General features: G+C 37.2%; 1 protein-coding gene and 2 long non-coding RNA genes across 3 annotated transcripts; 1 reads left to right on the top strand and 2 right to left on the bottom strand.

The window, feature by feature from the left end:
- Positions 1-35: 35 nt before the first annotated feature.
- Positions 36-6,370, top strand: LOC141434184 (CDK5 regulatory subunit-associated protein 3). Its single transcript, XM_074096537.1, has 9 exons — positions 36-170; positions 253-666; positions 1,067-1,219; positions 2,089-2,316; positions 2,802-2,930; positions 3,268-3,423; positions 4,228-4,412; positions 4,775-4,946; positions 6,217-6,370. Exons 1-9 carry the CDS (start codon positions 165-167, stop codon positions 6,286-6,288), a joined length of 1,515 nt encoding a protein of 504 aa, XP_073952638.1. The 5' UTR covers positions 36-164; the 3' UTR covers positions 6,289-6,370.
- A 5,318-nt stretch (positions 6,371-11,688) lies between these two features.
- Positions 11,689-13,908, bottom strand: LOC141434409 (uncharacterized). Its single transcript, XR_012452058.1, has 2 exons — positions 13,729-13,908; positions 11,689-13,561 (listed from the first exon to the last, which is right to left on the bottom strand). It is a non-coding gene; the product is annotated as an uncharacterized lncRNA (long non-coding RNA).
- A 1,559-nt stretch (positions 13,909-15,467) lies between these two features.
- LOC141434204 (uncharacterized) lies at positions 15,468-18,636 on the bottom strand. The gene is made up of 2 exons (XR_012452029.1): positions 18,452-18,636; positions 15,468-17,150 (listed from the first exon to the last, which is right to left on the bottom strand). It is a non-coding gene; the product is annotated as an uncharacterized lncRNA (long non-coding RNA).
- Between the last annotated feature and the right edge of the window lie 1,668 nt (positions 18,637-20,304).

Genomic DNA, 20,304 nt, shown 5'->3' with positions numbered 1-20,304 from the left:
TAGTAGAAAATTGTCTAGGCTGGCAAGGCAGGACTTCAAGATGTCAAAACTTTGTTGACAAGTTGCCACTTTCCACGTCACGTCATATCATCATCATCATAATAATAGAGCATATTCACAGTTTATGTTAAAATTAAACATAAATTTGTATAATACTTACAAATATGGACGTGAGTAAACCCACGCGCTTAATTTCATTCCATACTAATAAAATGTCGAATGGATATTTCTCAAGTTAACCTTGCATTTTAGGAAAGCCACATACCCATTGACATAAATATTGGAAAATTGCAAGACTGGCTGGTCAGCCGACGGCACGTGAACAAAGAATGGCAGAAGAACATCATAGCGGTTCGGGAAAAAATAAACAATGCTATACAGGACATGCCAGTTCACCAAGACATAGCAGCTTTACTTTCAGGGAGTTACATCAATTATTTCCATTGCCTAAAAATCATAGAGATTTTAAAAGAAACTGAGGCAGACACTAAGAACCTTTTTGGAAGATATGGATCACAGAGGATGAAGGACTGGCAGGATGTAGTTAAGTGTTATGAAAAAGAAAATTTGTATTTAGGTGAAGCAGCACAGATGTTGGTCAGGAACATAAATTATGAGATTCCAAGTTTGAAGAAGCAGATTGCTAAAGAGGAGCAGTTGCAAGTTGTAAGTGCTCCTTCCACATATTTCTTTTTAGGGATCCAGGCCTCAAAAAAAGAAAATGGAACCCCTATAGGACTATGTCTGTTGGTCTGTTCATTGGTTCATAAGCTTTTTTTTTTCATAAATTATATATTTAAAAAACCTATTTGAGCTTCTTGACTGTATTTATTATTTACTCAACACAGGCTTTTTTCTAAACTAATGCTAATATCCCTTCAGAAGTACTGTCTGTACTGTTAAACTTTTATTCTTTTTTAGAATACTTTCTGAAATATATCATACCATTATAACTTTCTAATAGGTATCAACAAATGCTTGTGATCAAAGCATTCTTCAATAATACATGATGAAAATTTCACAATATATTTATTTTTCTATTTACAATTCTTATTTTTTTTTTCAGGAATATGAAAAAAAGAACACAGATTACTTAAAGAATGAGGCATCCATGAAATCAGAGTTTCTTGGGCAGTGTCGCCAGCTTGGCATCCAAGGTGACCACATCAAGCGGGAACTTGTGGAGCGCCTGAAGGAGTTGCCTGGGATATATGAAGATGTATGTTGGAATTCCCTTTTTTTACACAACAGGACTAGGTACTGGTCAGATCCAAAACTATCCTATCTATCAACAAAGGACCAACCATTTACATTTTAGTGAAATTGGTTTAGAGAATTTGGAGATTAATAAGTATAAACATAACTATGTCAAAAGCCATGGTAGCCTAGTAATTTGACTTATGGCCTCTCAAGCAGAGTGTTTGAGCCTCTTAAACTCTAATAAATACTAGAAAAGAAAAACAAGTCTTGTAGTCTAGAACTCGACCCCTCATATGCTGGAACTAAAAAAAGTACTGAATTCTAGTCACATCTGTTTTAATAAGCACAAAATGTGCTAATTAAAAAAAATACAAAATTTTTGCTTTAAATTTGACACCATGTCTTAAGTAGTGTTGGGCCGAATATTCGTTTTATATTCGGTATTCGGCAGGTTTACCGAATATTCGGCTAAATCATCGAATGTTTGGCACAATGATTGGATGATGCAAGAACAACTTCGGGTACAGCAGTTTCAGCAGCTTCCATCCGCGCGCTTTGTAACAAGAAGTTCAGACTTGTATTGTTTACGTAAAGGAATCAATTATGCCGAATATTCGTATTCGGCGAAACCCATGTTCGGCCCATCTCTAGTCTTAAGCCATACAAGGGGTTAAAAATTTAACAGTCGGGAACTATTATTGGAAATTTTTGCAGTGGTCCTGACTGTTGAACTTGAAGTTACTAAGTTGTAGTCTAGAGCACTAGAGTTGTTGTATCCTTTTTTTGTTGTTATTTATAGTTTTTTTATAGCTTTTTGTTTTTTATTTCCATTCCGAGCTGTCTGTTGTTCAATCAGTATTTCTAAATAAATCTTATCATATCTTTCAGATCGGCAACTCCCTAAAACTTATCCAGCCTGGCATAGACCTTTACTCAGCGTTTACAAAGTACGTCCTCCGTGACAAAGCACCTGAGGTGCTTCCGTTGCTGCAGTTTGTGGTGCACCATGGCAATGTCACCGTGTACGAGTGGAGCTACGGAGAGCCCCCGCTGTCTGTGGAACCGGACCCTGTGCATATTGAGCTGGATGATGAAGACAAGGGTAGCGGAGACAAGGTAATGTGCAGTCCTAAAATAGCAGCCTGCTTAGGGCAGGCCATATAGTACAGAGTACAGATGACAGTAGCACGTACATATTAAATTTCATAAAAAATGCAAATGGGAATTTCCAAAAATTACATCATTGTTTTTATCAATGTTGCATTAAAAACAATCGTTCTATCTTGACTCCATCCAGCAGCTGAGATTTCAAGGTTTTATCCCGATCCCACGGGAATATCGAGATAAAAAGTAGCCTATGTGTTATGGCAGGTCTCCAGCTATCAGAACAGTAGTACAATGTAAGTACTGTTAGTGCAGTGAAAATTATATGTTATGGAAAATTCTAGTTATGCAATATTGCAGTATCACCGATGATATCAAATTTCATCCGAATCCGTCCAGCCGTTCCAAATACACACACACACACACACACCGACAAACTTTCACATTTATTAGTAGGATTAGTGGGATTAGGATTAATAACGTAAGTTTCCTTTTAGATCGACTTTGGCGACTCAAACGAGATAGACTTTGGCGCTGTAGACGCGCCGGCAGACATAGATTTCGGTGATGGAGACGCAGCTCAGATTGACTGGGGCAACATCGACAGTGGACCCGCTATAGAACTGGTGAGTTGCCAAGATTTAGAAACATTAGAGTAGTGACTTGTAAGTACCGATAGATGGCACCACATGCCATTATTGGATGCTTGCGGTCAAGTTATTTGCGTGCAGCAGAAATCCCTCCAACTCTCTCCTCTCCGTAGTTAAGCTCCAGAGAGTTGGGGATGTGCAGCCGGATTTTTTAGCCAGTTCGGCACTCTCTGGACCCTACCTAATAATCCACACCACATTTCTAATAATCACTTCATAATAACTTTTAACAATTAAAAACAAGTAAATAAACGAGTACGTAAGGATTGCAAAGTACGGGTGAAAAAGTCCTAAACCCCGAACTTGTCTTCAGGATCTGTCAGCAGAAATAGCGTCAGTGCCGTTAGAGGAGTCTGGAATAGTGGTCGAGGCGGCGGGGGTCGCGGGGGGCGCGGCGCGGGGTCGCGATGCCCTGACGCTGCTCGACAACCCCCTCACTAGGAGCCAGATCATCGACCAGCTGGTGGAGGTAACTATACTGTGCATACATTCCGCTGTAGAGCGGTGTCAGTTACCTGTGCACCATTCTAATTACCGTGCCGCTTTTTTCCCCAGCCAATAGTGGAACAGTAATGGGCTAATTAAAAAAAAAAAAAACTAATTGGGCCGGCAGTTAGATTGTCAGAAAATATTGGACATGTAATTTTTCTTTTGCCCGAACTTTGAGGCGCTTCATCTTTGTTTACCCAGAAAACTACCCAAATAAAAATATCCTATTTTTTTAAAGATTTAATTTTGAAGATATAAATGTAGGATTGAGGCCAGCGTTGCCAGACGTCTCGATTTTGACGGGACGTCCCGATTTTTAAATCAAAATTAAATGTCCCGCGCGGGACAGGCTCAGTCCCGCTTTTTTGAAACGCCATATTTTTCTAATGAATAAAACTTTTTTGATTTTGATTTTTTTTTTATTCTGAAGACGAATAAGACTCAACTGTTCAGCGATAGGTTAAACCTGATTTTAAATATTATATTTTTATTAAAATACACATTCTTTGGCTATTTTTGCTATCTATTGTCACGTAAACGTAATTTTAATTCAAATAAAAAGATAAATAGGTATTTGAAAACTTCAGATTATATACGTTTTTTTACTATGTCCCGCTTTCGACGAAATAATCCCGCTGTTTTCACCGGAAAAGTTCAAAAATCCCGACTTGGCAAAAAAAAACTGGCAACGCTGATTGAGGCGGACGGGTGCGCTCCCTGTGACTTGGGATCATCTCTGCTTACAGGTTTAAAAATAAATTCAATCAAAGTTTTATTTGTCCAGTTGGAGTCGTTCCTAAAGATGCGTCTCTACGAGACCAGTACGGGTGCGGAGCAGGGCTTCTCGCTGGCGCAGGAGCTGCCCACTGAGAGCGCGGACGCGCTGGCCGGCATGCTGGCTGGCGCGCAGGCCAGCGCGGCGCGGCTTGCTGCCACCGCGCATCTGCACAACGTGAAGCACTCGCCCAGGTAAGGAGGTCGCGGGAACGGAGCGAGGCAGCGGAATGAGGAGGTAATGCAGAACGGAGTTGCGGACTGGGTCTGGGATAGGCGCGGAGGTAGATAGTGGAGCGGAGCGAGAAAGTAATGCGGAGCTTGGCAGCGGAGCGAGGGGGTAAGGTGGCCACGAGCATAGAGCGAGCCAGCGGAATAAGGGGGGGGGGAAACTTGAAATGTTGTCTGAAGGGAGGTATTTATAGCACAATCATTAAGAAAAGTTTTTTCCTTAGTAGAGGGCCTCTGCTAATACTGGATATTTATAAATACCTACAAATTTGTACGGAATCCTCGTTGCGTGAGTCCGACTCACACATGGTCGGTTTTCTGTTTAGATACGTAGACATGCTAACGGAGCAGCTGCAGCAGAAGCTGGCGGTGTGCGCGAAGCTGGCGGGGCTGGCGGCGCGCGCCACGCTGCAGGCCCGCGCGGCCGCGGCGCGCGCGCACGACGCCCGCCCCGAGCTGGCCGCGCTCACCGAACGCACGCGCCGGCTACAGGCCGAGGTGAGTGTTCAATACGGAATATTACTGCAATGAGGGCTATCGTTTTTTGTCTCACTACATGGCGCACTGTCGCGTGAGGTTTTTAAGTGTGGCTTTCAGTCTGTTATTACGGGCGTGAAAACAAAGTTTAGATTAAAGTCATATTTAAAACACCTTAAAACCGTACCATAAAAATATCCAGCCACCACAGTGTTGCTTAGTCCGGTTTTATTCGGAAAAAAGGGAGGACAAAGGTTTTCGAAAAACAAATCTGTCTCAAAACACAGACATTCATTGCCCCGTAACGCATAATTGCCATAATTAATTTCAGGTAATGCAAAATATTCACAAAATTATTCTAATTATAAATAAACCCGCGTAGCTCACCCAAAAACTATGAGATTTGACATTTCGGAGACCTCACGCTACACTAGCGCCTCTAGCGGCGAATTCATTCGCGATAGCCCTCATTCTCTGCCGTCAGAGTGCAGCACTACCACAAACTGTAAATTGTTTCGAGTATCTTAAATGTCCATTAGGTGTAGGTAGGCATGTAGGATGCCATAACATCATATTATGTAGCTATTTCAATTATTTTTTTGGAAATATAGCTCTGTCAGGCGTGGTCTGAAGGAGGGGGGGGGGGGGGTATTTTATTGTATTGTAAAATGTAAAATAAGATGTATAAAGGCGAAGTTATCCCTACACACACGCACACACACCAACATGCCGCCAAAATCGTATACATCAAATTGAAAAATCTTCTAAAAATTTACAAAATGAAAAAAGCATTTTTTTGCCCCTAGCCGATACTTATTGTATCAAATAAATTCACATTAATATTTAGAAAACTTAATGAATCCAATTTCTTTGATAAATATTTGTTTCTCATCTGTATTATCCTGTTTTTTTGTAAGGAAATGAAATGAAAAGTTTTTATTGATGCAGAAACAGTGTAACATATACAGGGGAAAGGGTTTGGCAGCCGGCATTGATAAATTCAGCGGTGTCGAAATAGTAAGAGAACACCATTTAGCATAAAGTAACTACTTACCCCCTTATTCATAAAACTTAACAAGCCTATGTTAACTAACAAATGCTTTGTCCCTTTCTAACAAATACAAATGTCGAAGTGACAGATAAGGACAAACGAATTTTAGCGGCATTTTAACTAAAATAGGTTTGATTGTCGTTTATGAATAAGGGGGTTAGTATTTATTTGTTTCCAGTCAAGACTTTAAAATTTTTGACCGAACTAAGAATTATATTTTTTGTACTTCTTTTGTTTTAGATCGAGAGCGATATTTCGAAGAAATATAAAGGCAGACCTGTCAACATTATAGGCGGTGTCAAGTTTTTATAGGGAAGCTCAAATTGTACAAAATTACCAACCTGTATATTGTTGATGTCTGTGTTAAATATATGGATTTTTTCGTTTAAAACCAGCACGTTTTATTTATATTTCACTAGTATGCTTGTTATTTTGATGTCTCACTCCACGCAGATGTTAAGCCCAGTGTAGACAAGCAAGAAAAATAGTGAAGCATTAAATAATATCGCAAAAGTGGTCAACCGAGCGCTGCCTGTGGAGTAAAGCATAACTGAGCTACTTTTGTTCTGCAACTTTTTAAATACATGTCCTGTGGATTTTTTTTTTCATAAAGACTAAGGGGCTGTTTCACCATCCATTGATTGGTGTTAACTGACGGTTAAATGTGATGCCGTCTCCGTCTATTCGAACAAAACAAATAGAGACGGCATCACACCTAACCGCCAGTTAACACTAATCAGTGGATGGTGAAACAGCCCCTAAATATAATTTTTAATGTATGCAATACGATACCAAATTGACAGTACTTTGATAAATGTTTATCTTAGAGATTTCAAATTATTAAAGACCCCCGTTTCAAGGAAATTTTGCCTTCGTATTATGAAAGACAGCGATAACATCACCATTACGATACACTGACTTAACAATTCACCTTTTACAATGAAAGCGAGTGTATAGTCTATCTATTGCAAGACCGGCAACGCACCCGCAGTCCTAATAATACTGTAGGTGTCCATGGGCGGCAGTGATCACTTATCAGGTGACCCGCTCGCTCGTTTGCCAGCTGTTAGATTGAAAAAAAATCTAAATATAAGTTATTTGAAATGTTACAAAATAAAAAGTAGCTCTGTTATAATACGCGAGTAGAATTGAACCTTATATTTAAAATGGGCTTTAAAAACAAGGTTCGATTCTACAGAGGTCAAAGGCCTGTATTCACAACCGGGACATCACTACGGATCGTGACGTGATACAATAAGGTGACAATCCCGTACAGAACGTATGGATAATCTACCCATCGAACTTGTATATTGCCATTAATAAAAAAAATAATAATAATAATAATCGATCAAACCGCCAGGCAGTGCTCGTCGACATCACCATCCCACATGACGAGAACCTCGTGAAGGCCGAGAAGGACAAACTCAGCAAGTACCTTGACTTGGCTCACGAGGTGACTGCTATGTGGGATGTTGACTCGACGATCATTGTCCCGATAGTCGTTTCGGCAAACGGTCTAATAGCGAAGAGTCTCGACCAACATCTCAAGAGACTCTCGCTAGATGGCTGGATCAAGGGCCAGATACAGAAGGCGGTACTTCTGGACACGGCACGCATCGTCCGGAGGTTCCTCACTCTGCGGCCCTGACCACCGGTAGCTTGGGCCCTACCCCGTTACCGGCGGCAAACTAGGTTAGGTTTTTATAATATTTTTATTTTGTATGTACTTTTCTGTATTTTACTTTTTATAACTATTATAAAAACCTAATCCTAAGAATGAAAAAGAAATAAAGAAAATAATAATCTACCCATAGATTGCACTTGTCAACTTCGTACTGTGTTGCCTCATTGCATTGCTCTAAGTATTAAGCAAACGTGTGATGTTTGAACAGCCAAGGTGTCAGTTGTTGACATAGTTTGCACAGAAATATTGGTATTTATTTCGAATTCATGTGACCTATGTAACTGAATTTGACCTTGTTGTATGCACAGTTGATTTACGCGGGCACATTTTTGTAGACATGGTAGAAGATTTACAAGTTAACTAGTAGAAGTAAAGCACGACTAAAAATATAATCAAATAGTTATTTGTGTCACAAGGGAGCAAAATAGTGTATTTACGGCGAGGGCGTACATTGAATCCAGAATGTAGCGAAGGATTCTACAATAGAATCCTGAGTGTAGCGAGGGATTCTAAAGTAGAATCCTGAGCGTAATGAGGGCTTCAAGTGTTAACGCCCAAGATGAAAATAATTTTGCTCCCGAGTCGCTCATACAACTTTTCACACCGAGCATTGAAAAAAAATCTAAATATTATTAAAGTACAACCAGCATAGAAAATGGAGTGGCTTTACAAATTATTAACTTAAAATAATAGCATTTGCAATAAAACACTTAGAAAAGCCTTGAACAGAAAAGTTGCACTTTGCTCCCTGTCGTCAGGGAGGAAAAGTTACTTTTCTGAAGGAGAGGTGTGAAAAATATCATTAAATTCTACAGACCTTTCATAAAAAATGTGACCGTTATAATTTATGCAATTAAACCCTCACCCAATGTGTGAAATTGTGTTCGGTACTTTTAACAAAATCAAATGGTTTTTGATTTGGATAATGCAATAATTGGGCATTTCTATCTACCGTTGTAGGTACCGTGAGTCTCTCCGATTTCAACAAAATTTGGGGGTAGACCCATGATTCCGAGCTGAAAAAACAAGGTCTCCAGATGTGTCCCCAAAATATTATATGGAGTCAGTTTTGTTACGATATTTCTAATAATTTTCGTAACAAAACGGACACACCCATAAAATATTTCGGGGGCACATCTGGAGACCCTGTTTTTCCAGCTCGGAATGATGGACCTCCCAAATCGGAGAGATAAACACAGGGTACAACGGTAGATAGAAATGCCCAATTAGGCATAATTATCAGTGACTGCAAACTATGGCGTTCTAAGGAGGCCTGCTACCAGTTGTTAGACTAATAAACCACAACCACCGTTTTAATTTGTCATCTTCCAGCTGATGATGATGATAATGAATAAAATATCAAAATATTAAAATATCGTCGGGGATAGTGCAAATCCGCACAACTAACATTGGATCATCATCATCATCAGCCGGAAGACGTCCACTGCTGGACAAAGGCCTCCCCCTTAGAACGTCACAATGAACGAAAACTCGCCACTTGCATCCACCGGTTTCCCGCCACTCTCACGATGTCGTCAGTCCACCTGGTGGGAGGCCTGCCAACGCTTCGTCTTCCGGTTCGTGGTCGCCACTCGAGTCATTGGATAATACTGCGTAACTGACAAATTCAGCTAATTTCCTTTTTTACTTACTTCAAATTTGTTGAAGTTTTGGTTAATCTAGCTTGGATAGATTTAACCATTAATTTGACTATAGATATGGGTAGATATTGATTTTTGAGCGTTGCAACCGCCTTAATTTTCATGGCAACATTTTTTTATGAATGGGCTGTGCTTAGAATTGGATGCCAATTTTCGATTAATTCGTAGACGTCCTGTACTTCTACTAGATAACCTGGAAACTAACAGAATCTTCTGCCATCTCAACAGAAATGTGCCCACGAAAATAACAAAAATAAATGCTCGAATGACACATAGGTACTTATGTGAGCATTGTTCAAGATCACGAGAGAGATAGTTTGATTGTGAGATTGTTTATGATTACGATTATGATTACCTATAGAGGTACTATGCATACTAGGCAACGGATAAACATACTTAGGTATATAGATAAATACATACTTAAATATAGGTACTTATATTAAGCATCCAAGACCCGATAACAAACATTCGTATTATTCGTACTTGGTTCAATCTATTATTGTAGCTCTGCATTGGCAGCTGTCTTGTCTAGAGTTTCGTAGCGTCTCGGAAAGTAATTGCAAGTTATTATGTGACAAGTAGTTAGGTGTCAGTAATTAAGTGAACTTTCGTTTGTCACGTTCCATTTGTAGCTCGCGATATAGACGTTAAAACACTTTCGCTGACTGTGCAGGCGCAGTTGAATTCAATTGATCATAAAAATGCGTAGGATTACCTTCGCAAGCCTAAACAGAGTTTATAATAATATAAAATTTACGTTACTTACTCTCTGCTCTTCATTTCTGCTCGTCATTTCAGTTGTAATGACGAAATTAAAATAAAACAAGTGCCAGTCGGATTCGCGCACCATTGTTCTTTGTGAATGTGCAGTTTTGCGAGATTGCAGTGATATTTGAAGATATGACACATTACCAGCTAGTAGTAGATTGTAGGTATAATAAGTTCATTGAATGCACCATTTTATCCGAGTTATTTATATCCACAAGAAAACGAGCAGGCTGTCACCTACGAAATAAGGACCTACCTATCTACCTAATATTTTTATATCTCACCGCATAATGATTAACAAGCTTGTTAATAAGTCTGTCTGTACACAATTTAGTAATCTCTAGAGGTCGCTCACACTAAGTTAGCGACAAGACTTAGCGTGAGTTATAATTAATTCTCTAACTATATTATTCCGTAGATTTAATGACCAAGTCAGACTAACTTTTAACAAACTATTTCAACATTGTTGCTAGATTTGTCATAAAAATAAATAAGACGTAGTTTTGTTTACATTATTAAACCTACTTGAGGAATAATAGATTTCGTTTTCTAGAATTTTTTTACCGTACAACGGCAAAAACTACTAGACACTGGCAAAATTGTCCTCCGATGGACAGAGCCATATTTTTTAAAGAAACAACAACAAACCTACTTGAAAAAGTTGTGGTATAACCTAGTGGTTTGACATAATAAAGGCCTCTTCAGCTAAGGGTTGGGGGTTCTAGCCCGGCTCGATCTTTGAGTTTGTCTTAATTTATGTTCGAAATTATACCTATTTGAACATTTACTATAAGCTTTATGGTGATGGTAAACATCATGAGAAAATCTGTACACATTCGTAGAAATTCAATGGTATGTGAAGGTTCCAATGGGTCTTCTCATTTTATGAGGAGGCCTGTGCCCTGTGCCAATATAGGTCAAAATAATGATGAGTTAAACAACTTGTAATCATTAAGAAGTTTTAATTAAAGCATTTAACTAAAGATAACATGCTCTTTTTGGATGTATTAGCCAAGTAAGCTTGGAATACGGGCGTGGTGATAAGTCTGGTAAAAATCAAATTCACGGTATTTTTTTCGCAATTGCAATAATGTCAATTTATAGTTGAACCTTTCCGGAGATAAAATAGTTATTTGTGTCACGAGGGAGCAAAATGGTGTATTTACGGCGAGGGCGTACATTGAATCCAGAATGTAGCGAAGGATTATGCAATAGAATCCTGAGCGTAGCGAGGGATTGTAAAGTAGAATCCTGAGCGTAATGAGGGATTCAAATGTTAACCCCCAAGATTAAAATTATTTTGCTCCCGAGTGGCTCATACAACTTTTCACACCGAGCATTAAGAAACTATTATAATTACTTATTTGCATGCCAAATTTGAAGTTTCTAATAATCATAGTTACAGAGATAGAGCTACTTTACTTTGACTCTTGCGGACCACTGATGGTCATCGGATCACTGGTTGGAAGCCACGGTTCTAGAGTTTAGAGAGCGAAATGGTGGTAGACCTCCTGCAAGATGTAAAAACGATCGCGGCGAGCTATAGGATGCGGGTATCATAAAACCGATCGTAGAGGAGATCCTTAAGGAAAGACATGATGCCCAGTGAGAAATCTGTGCATAATTTATGATATTACAATACAATACAAGACGTCATATTCTAATTATTTTAAATAAACACCCGTCGCTTAGCGACGTCCGTAATAATAATATGGATAATAATAGTACGCTGGATAGTAGAAAGGATAGTAATACGGGTAGGGAGCAGTGGCGCCCCAAGATTTAGGATAAGTCACGCATACAGTGAGAGAACCATTGTCATCCTGTTTCCTCGAATTGTAGCAACGTAGCGTCTTAGATTTTCTTGAGCTTATATTTTCACGATTCCTCCACGAGTTCTTTAACGGTTCAATACCTTGTGCGTAATTTTTTATTTTCTTGGCTTTTTTCACCTTTTTTACTTTCTGTTTTAATGTTTCTTTGTATTTCATTTCCTGTTTGAGTGTACTAAATATTTTTAACTTCTTCAATGTCGGTTTCTTCTTCTTTGCGAGAGATTCTTCACTTTTTTGGCTTCCGAACCAATCTTCTGCGAACGGCGAATCGTCTGCGTCAGATTTCTCCTTTATTTTTATCTTCTTCGCCCTTGCCCGGGAAGTCAGACGTTGGTCCGGATTTTTGTAATTTGTTGAGAGTTCTCGTACAAGGAGCTTTTGATCCTTTATATCGTCTGCTGATGACTGTATTTCTTTTAATAGTTGCTTTTTCAGCTCACATAGAGTTAATCTACAAAGCGGTACCATGTTTGATAATGCTCCATCTTTCTGATATTCAAATGACGTATCTAAAGGAACTACTAAATCTGAAAGTGGGGGTTTAGATGAGAGAACCTCTACTTCTGAAATATAATTTGAGTTGAGCGATGATAAAAGAGGAAGCTTCTTTGAATCAGATTTCTGAAGATACAATGATGATTCTTGGCCCTTTGAAAAAATGGATGATTTTGGTGGTTTTGATAGATTTGTAGATGCTGAATTATAAAATGGTGATGATGTTAACAGATCATCCAATGACTGTGATGATTTTGGTGGTTTTGATAGATTTGGAGATGCTGAATTATAAAATGGTGATGATGTTAACAGATCATCCAATGACTGTGATGATTTTGGTGGTTTTGATAGATTTGGAGATGCTGAATTATAAAATGGTGATGATGTTAACAGATCATCCAATGACTGTGATGATTTTGGTGGTTTTGATAGATTTGTAGATGCTGAATTATAAATGGTGATGATGTTAACAGATCATCCAATGACTGTGATGATTTTGGTGGTTTTGATAGATTTGGAGATGCTGAATTATAAAATGGTGATGATGTTAACAGATCATCCAATGACTGTGATGATTTTGGTGGTTTTGATAGATTTGGAGATGCTGAATTATAAAATGGTGATGATGTTAACAGATCATCCAATGACTGTGATGATTTTGGTGGTTTTGATAGATTTGGAGATGCTGAATTATAAAATGGTGATGATGTTAACAGATCATCCAATGACTGTGATGATTTTGGTGGTTTTGATAGATTTGGAGATGCTGAATTATAAAATGGTGATGATGTTAACAGATCATCCAATGACTGTGATGATTTTGGTGGTTTTGATAGATTTGGAGATGCTAAATTATAAAATGGTGATGATGATAACAGATCATCCAATGACTGTGATGATTTTGGTGGTTTTGATAGATTTGAAGATGCTGAATTATAAAATGGTGATGATGTTAACAGATCATCCAATGACTGTGATGATTGCTGCTTGTATAGGAACGGCAGTAACTTTGACTCTGACGGTTGCACATTTGCTAGTTCTTTTAATAGTTTAGATTCTGCGCTGCCAAAAATGTGGAGACATTCGTCAGCTGGTACCAGAAGAAGGATCACGCTGATTATCACCAGTAGAAGTTGAAGCATCTGCAATAATGTTAATGCTCTTGATAGTATTATTTTTAACTTGGCATGGCAAGGTATACTGTGGTTCCGTTTTATTAGTTGTGAAACGAAATTGTATGTACCTAGGTACATAAAGCTTTTAAATAATCAAAGATAGTAATTAAAAAAAATTAATTTATTTGACATACCTTGTCCTGTCTGTGGATACCCCTAAACTATTTTGTTTCAACGGTTGAAGTTCAAAAAAACAATTGATAAAGTGAGAGATTATTATGATTTAAAATTCAGATTATAATTGCATTTTGTCTGCATATTGGTAAGTTGATTGCCAAATTTGTGTCGGTTTAGTTAGAGATTGTCTGCAGCGAATTGGGATGGTTTTAAATTTTAATTGAATGTGCACTGATATGAAATTTTGAGTAAATCATTATTGTAAGACATAATTAGATTTCCATTCGAAGTTTTCTGTTTCGAAATTCGTCAACAAATTCAATTTAGTTCCACATTTTAGCCCTTGTCATATTAAATTGACTGTTTTGCAATCTTTGCATGTCAAGGAGACGCAGCAACGACGATAATATATATTTTCTTCTTCTTAGTGAGATACGACAACTTCCAGCAAGAATGCAATCGTCATCAGAAAATCGTCGATCGTATTCTCTGATATGTTTGAACTATATTATTAAATTCTCCTACGGGAACCCGTTATTTTCGAGAAAAAAATGTCTTAGGTTAGGGTGTAAGCCATCTAATCTATGTTTTAAAATAACACACATACATATCATTTAATATGAGTGTCTCAGTAGTTTCATGTTCATATCAGTATTGCCGATTCGGCATGAAATAGTTACAAACATGCACACATATACAAGTATCTCAAACTATCACGATACCAAACTATATCCCTAAAATTAGGCAAACTGAAAATAGGCGAAAAGTTGTTAGGCAAAACAAGGTACAACCATGTGTTGATATTCCACAACTACTCGTATGATAGGCAGATGCAAGACGTCTGTATGTGCAATTTACGCTGGCTGCTGGTAGATTTGAACATCTATTTTAAAGATCAAAGTATAATAAACCCAAAAAATAAGAAAAAACTAGCATTGATTGAATCATTAATAAGCAATAAAAAAAGGGCATATATATATTATTATTATACATATATTTAATTTAAAACTTTTTAACCGACTTCAAAAAAAGGAGGAGGTTATCAATTCGGTTGTATTTTTTTTATGTTTGTTATTACAGAACTCCGTCATTTATGAACCGATTAAAAAATTTTTTTTTCGTTCATCTGGGAATACTTTCAATTAGGTCCCATAAGCACGACTGCCAAAACTAAAAGGAAGAAAATAAGTCTAGTGGTCTAGAACTGTTAAGTAGCTAATTTAAAGTTCAACAGTCGGGACCCATTACTAAGAGTTTTTGAGCGTCACGATTTAAATGGGTCACGACCTTTTTTTTATAATTTATTCAGCGTAAGTAAGGTACGTCGGGCAAACGCGACAGCAGGGGGTAAGCGCGCCTACCATTAAAATATCGAAAAATATTGATATTGCACTACTAACGACATCTTACAGGTCAGGTATTAGGTGGGTGGTTGTAAGATGTCCTTATTAGCAGTCCTGGATTTATAAATAGGCCGTATAGGCCGCGGCCTAGGGGCGGAAGATTTCAAAAAAATATTATTTTAGAAAGTTACATAGGGCGGCGGATATAAAGTGGCCTACACTTATAAAAAACATAAATCCGTAGCTGCTTATTAGTGCTAGGGAATGTGAAGTTTTCTGTTATATTAAAACAATAAATGTGTTACCTTTTGGTATTACCTATACTTGCAGATTTTTTAGCGAATGATAAACCCAGGGTTCTCTGTCCGCCTTAACTGTTGCGTGCGTATAGATAGTGAATAATAAAACAAATAAAAAGTAACATGTGTTATGTAATTTATTATTATTTAATAATTTGTACCCTTTTTCTTTTCCGTACCTAAACAGATGTTTGAGAAACAATTTATTGAATCAGGCGTTACTTTGCGGAGGTCCATGTCAGTGAACTGAAATAATTACTTTGCTCACCCGCGACCTTATGATAGCTACGTTTATGCAAGAAATGTGTGTTCATGCAGTTTGGCCAAACGTAGCTATCATAAGGTCGCGGATGAGCAAAGTAATTGTTTCAGTTCATTAATATGGACCTCCGCAAAGTAACGCGTGATTCAATAAATTGTTTAAGTCTTATTATGCATCTTTTAATTTTATTAATAGGTACCATTTTAATATGGAGGAAAATCTGTTGTAGTAGACTTTGATAACTTCAGATGTTTAGAATCTACTGGCTGCCTTAAAACAGTCTTTATGTGCTCCTCTGGTTCTCGTTGGGTCTTCAAATATAATAGAAATGATGCTATTATGGATAGTTCTGATAACTCCAACTTACTAAGTGTTGCTAGGGTTTGGTTCCTCGCCAGTTCTGTAAGTTTCTGCTCTTGCTCTGAAAGCATGACTGTTTTCTCTCCAGACCGGAAATTCTTCGAAACTAATATTTCCAATTCTGGTGGTCGGGTCATATAGTTCTGAATTTCTCTTGGGTTCATCGTTGAGGCATATGAGTAGGGAGTCGGTTCCCACTGGTATATTCGGTGGCACTCGTATGTTGTTAGCAGACACACAAGCAAGCAAAGATTTGTTACTAAATACAATTTAGACATCTGGAATATCCGTGTTCTCCAGATACCTACTATGAAAAGAATCTAAAGATAGCTTACGACAATATGAGTAATTTTGAAGCTTCCTAGTATTCTATCGTAAATCTTATGGTTGAAGAATTCTCATTTGACGGAGGTGAAAGCGAACTAAATCGATTAACATGGCTCGATTAAGGATTTAAAGAGTTTATAATTCTGTTTCTGATAAGAATTGTGAATTTACAGTACATGTCCTCTTTTATGTGGAAATATAGTATACCTTACGATTTTAATGGTAAGATCTTGTGTTCAGAGGGTCCAGGTGCATACAACTTAATATGGAGTTGCTAAAGCCCGTGGTCAATATAAATATTGATTACCTACTGGTGATCAACGGGCTATGTCTCCTTCAACAAATTTACATCACCGTTTAGCGAGTAACACTTTCAGCCTTCTGAGCATAATGGGACGCCAGCCTTAGTAGTTTTGACTATTACTTTTTATTTGTGGAAATTTTTCATTTTTTGTAATTCTAAAATGTTAAACTAACTGTTGAATTTTAATAAGGTCATCGATAATGCCTCCCAATTCTTTGGCTCGTTTCTTCTCAGGATGAATTTGCAGTTCTAAATCTTTTAATTCTTGCAGTAAATATACCACATTTGAATTAGGTTCATATTCTCCTGCTGACGATTTTAGTTTTAAATCTTTCAGTAATGGTATTAATCCATCATTCAGGTCGGGGAATATTACGTCTGGTATTTCTGGTGTAGAATTAGTTTCTTCATCTAACTTTACCAAATCAAGAAAATCTAAATCAGGTTTAGGCTCTTTTGGTTTTGTTTTTGCTTTTCGGCAATCACTTAACGCTGTTAAACTTAGTATTATGTAGAATAGTATCAAAAAATGGTGGTGAGGCATCTGAAATAAAATAGTTTTAAAATCTGCCATTTGAGCAAAATCTTATTTTGAGCAAAATTGGCACGTTGTGGATGACATGATCGAGTGATTTGCTACAGTCTTGTGCTCTGTGGGGTTGTCTCATCAGTAAATATTATTAATTAAACAAAATATCCCGAGTTAACTTTTCATGAACATGAATGTGAGTACAGTAGATAAATATCATGTTGAATTTAGTCTGATCAAAATTAAGTGTTTAAGTTAAGATATGTGACACGTGTGTTAAATGATAAAATAATATATAAATAGAACCTACATCATTTATTCCAATGAAATTTGGAGCATAAGAGTTTACTTGAAAGATTACTAATGATAAAAAATAAACATGGAATATTTGACACCAATAATATTGACGGAAGCGAAGTAATATATTGCTTTTTTAGCATTAGAAAGAAGGTACGCTTACCTTACTATCTTGACGTGTCTTTTTATTGAACACTTTTGAAAAGTCACAACAATAGTAACAATTAGAAAGGACATTATGATCATTTACATGCTTTTGGTCTCATAAGTAATAGATAGTTACTGTATCGAAAATACAAACTGAGACATGGATGCACAGAAAAACCAGAAAAAGAGACCAGCGCTGGGAATCGAACCCAGGTCCTCAGCAATCCGTGCTGCGTGCTATAACCCCTACACCAACGCTGGACAGGAATCTAGACACGAATTTTTCCTATGCATACATATCTCAGGTTGCTTATTTCTACTACGCTACTTATGCAGCAGCACTAGCGACATCTATGTTCCGCTCTCATCGAGAGACGTCACACTCTTTCGGAACCAACCGCTCACCCAGACAAGAGATGTCGCTACTAAGCAATCAAATTATGATTGTTTTTTGTAGTCTTTTTGTATTTTTCATTTCAACTCCAAATTTGTTACTTTTACGGGTATACCGTGGTCATATGGTTTCACGGTATACCCGTAAAAGTAACAAATTTGGAGTTGAAATAAAAAATACAAAAAGACTCCAAAAAACAATCAGATAGTTACTGTGTTTTTTAAAACGTTTTTCAATAAAAAGACTCGTCAAGGTTGTTTACCTTTTTTTGTAATTCTAAAAAAAACGAAGTTTAGGCCAAAAGTAAGCAAAGCTGGTGTAATGGGTAGTAGGCAAAGGATACAAACATAATACATAGGTACTTAAATATACTAAATCTGAAAAATATGTATAAGAAAATTTGAGTCTCGTAATTAACTCATTGAACAAGAACAACCGCACTGTTTTCTTCTCTAACAATAACAAATGTTTTTTTTACCTTTATTACCGGTAATTATCTTATGATTCGTCAATTTATAGTGCAAATATCTTTAAATATTGGGATGGAGGAATTTCTAGTATTTTTGTAATATTTAGTGATCATAAACACGGTTGTTCGAATACTTTTCTAATTTAAATGATTTTTTTTTACAGTCGTAAACGCTTTTAATAGTTAACTAGTAATTAGATTTCTACACTGTTACTGCATTAAATAAGTACTCATAGGCGTACCAGAGTAGAACTTTTTCACAGTAATTTTCACGATGATTTCTTTAGTAAATGTATGGAATAATTAGGAAATTACTACAGTGTTTACTCGTGATCATGACCGCTGCAATATTTAGGAATTTAGGGATAAAAAGTAGTTGATGTGTTATTTCACACGTTTAGCTATCATCATACCAAATATCATCCAAATCCGTTTAGGTGTTTAGCGCGAAACAAACATAATACACGCACACGCACGCATACACATGCTCACATCGCATTTATTACAATTGTGTACCTTATTTTCTTGGATGGTCCATATTATATTTTTTTATCGATAGTAGATTTAAAATGTAGCTCACTCCTGTAGATAGATATTTTTCTTCGCTTGCCGTTTTTTTATGAAAATAAATTGAAACTCTATTTCGACAAACCACACGTTTCGTGAGGTTTTGTGCCTTGTTCTGTTTGATTTAAAAAAAGAGGTCGTATTGACAACTGTGTAGCCCGTTGACGTGATTGAAACGACAGATATAGTTTTGATTGGTTTGATTGACAAGTAGCGGCCTTCACATGCACTAGACAACTCAATGCACTATACTATATCATATCCATACTAATAATATAAATGTGAAAGTGTGTGTATTTGTGTGTTTGTATGTTTGTAATGACAGCTAAAGTTAGCAAATAAAGTTTCAATATATTTTTACAAAAAAACAGAAAGTGAAAAAAAAAAACTATCTACAGGAGTGAGCTACATTATAAGTCTACTATTGATAAAAAATATAATATGTACCATCCTAGAAAACTTAGGTACCCAATTATTACACCAGTAGAATAGAATAACTAAAGATTAAATGTCGTGGGTAACATGACCTATAATTCTATGAACAATGCACACAAACACCAGGAGATAGTTCAAGCGACAACAACCACTCGTGCATGGGATAATCGCCCTTACGCAACGCTTATAATGGGTGCGTAACTTTCGAAGTAAGATGATAAAAATCTTAATGAAATGTACGTACTTAAGTATACGCAGTTATGTTTATAAATGTATTAAATTAGATGTTCCGTGAAATTTATGATGCTATTCGGGTGGAGGTAGTTTGTTGTACGTCGTTATATTTACTTGTATAAATGAGCCAGGCTATGCTTGGATTTTATTTGCACGATAATCTGGAATACGGAAATTTGTCGAAGAAAAAGTCATCGACATAACTCGAACGATATGCAAGTTGAAGTGGCAATAGGCTGGACAACACATATAACCCTTGGGGGAGAAAGGTCCTCGAGTGACGACTGCGAACCGGGAGGCGAAGCGTTGGCTGGTCTTCCACTAGGTGTATAGACCACATCGCATGTCGCGGGTAACCAGCGGATGTAAGAAGTGTTTTCGGTCATTGTAGCGTTCTAAGTGGAAGGCTTTTGTTCAACAGTGGACGTTTTCTAGCTGATAATACATATAGTAGATTATATTCGTGTAGTATAAATACGATTCTTTTTCCTTAATTTCATCTCGATGTATAATGAAAGCCGTGGTAGACAGTAGTTTGATCTCTGGCTGACAAAGGGTCGTGGATTCGAGCTTGGGCTCGAGATTGGCTTTTTCATTGCTCCAAAGAGTAGATGTGAGTGTTTGAT

Source organism: Choristoneura fumiferana, chromosome 13 (genome assembly GCF_025370935.1).
Source record: "Choristoneura fumiferana chromosome 13, NRCan_CFum_1, whole genome shotgun sequence".
In the NCBI taxonomy this organism is placed as follows: Eukaryota; Metazoa; Arthropoda; class Insecta; order Lepidoptera; family Tortricidae; genus Choristoneura; species Choristoneura fumiferana.
This window is presented reverse-complemented; position numbering and strand designations above follow the sequence as displayed.

What these genes read in the sequence shown, in the direction of transcription:
- LOC141434184 (XM_074096537.1), top strand. An exon ending in TGCCTGGGATATATGAAGAT is followed by an intron (nt 1,220 to 2,088) that starts GTATGTTGGAAT and finishes CATATCTTTCAG; the next exon opens with ATCGGCAACTCCCTAAAACT. An exon ending in TCATCGACCAGCTGGTGGAG is followed by an intron (nt 3,424 to 4,227) that starts GTAACTATACTG and finishes TTATTTGTCCAG; the next exon opens with TTGGAGTCGTTCCTAAAGAT.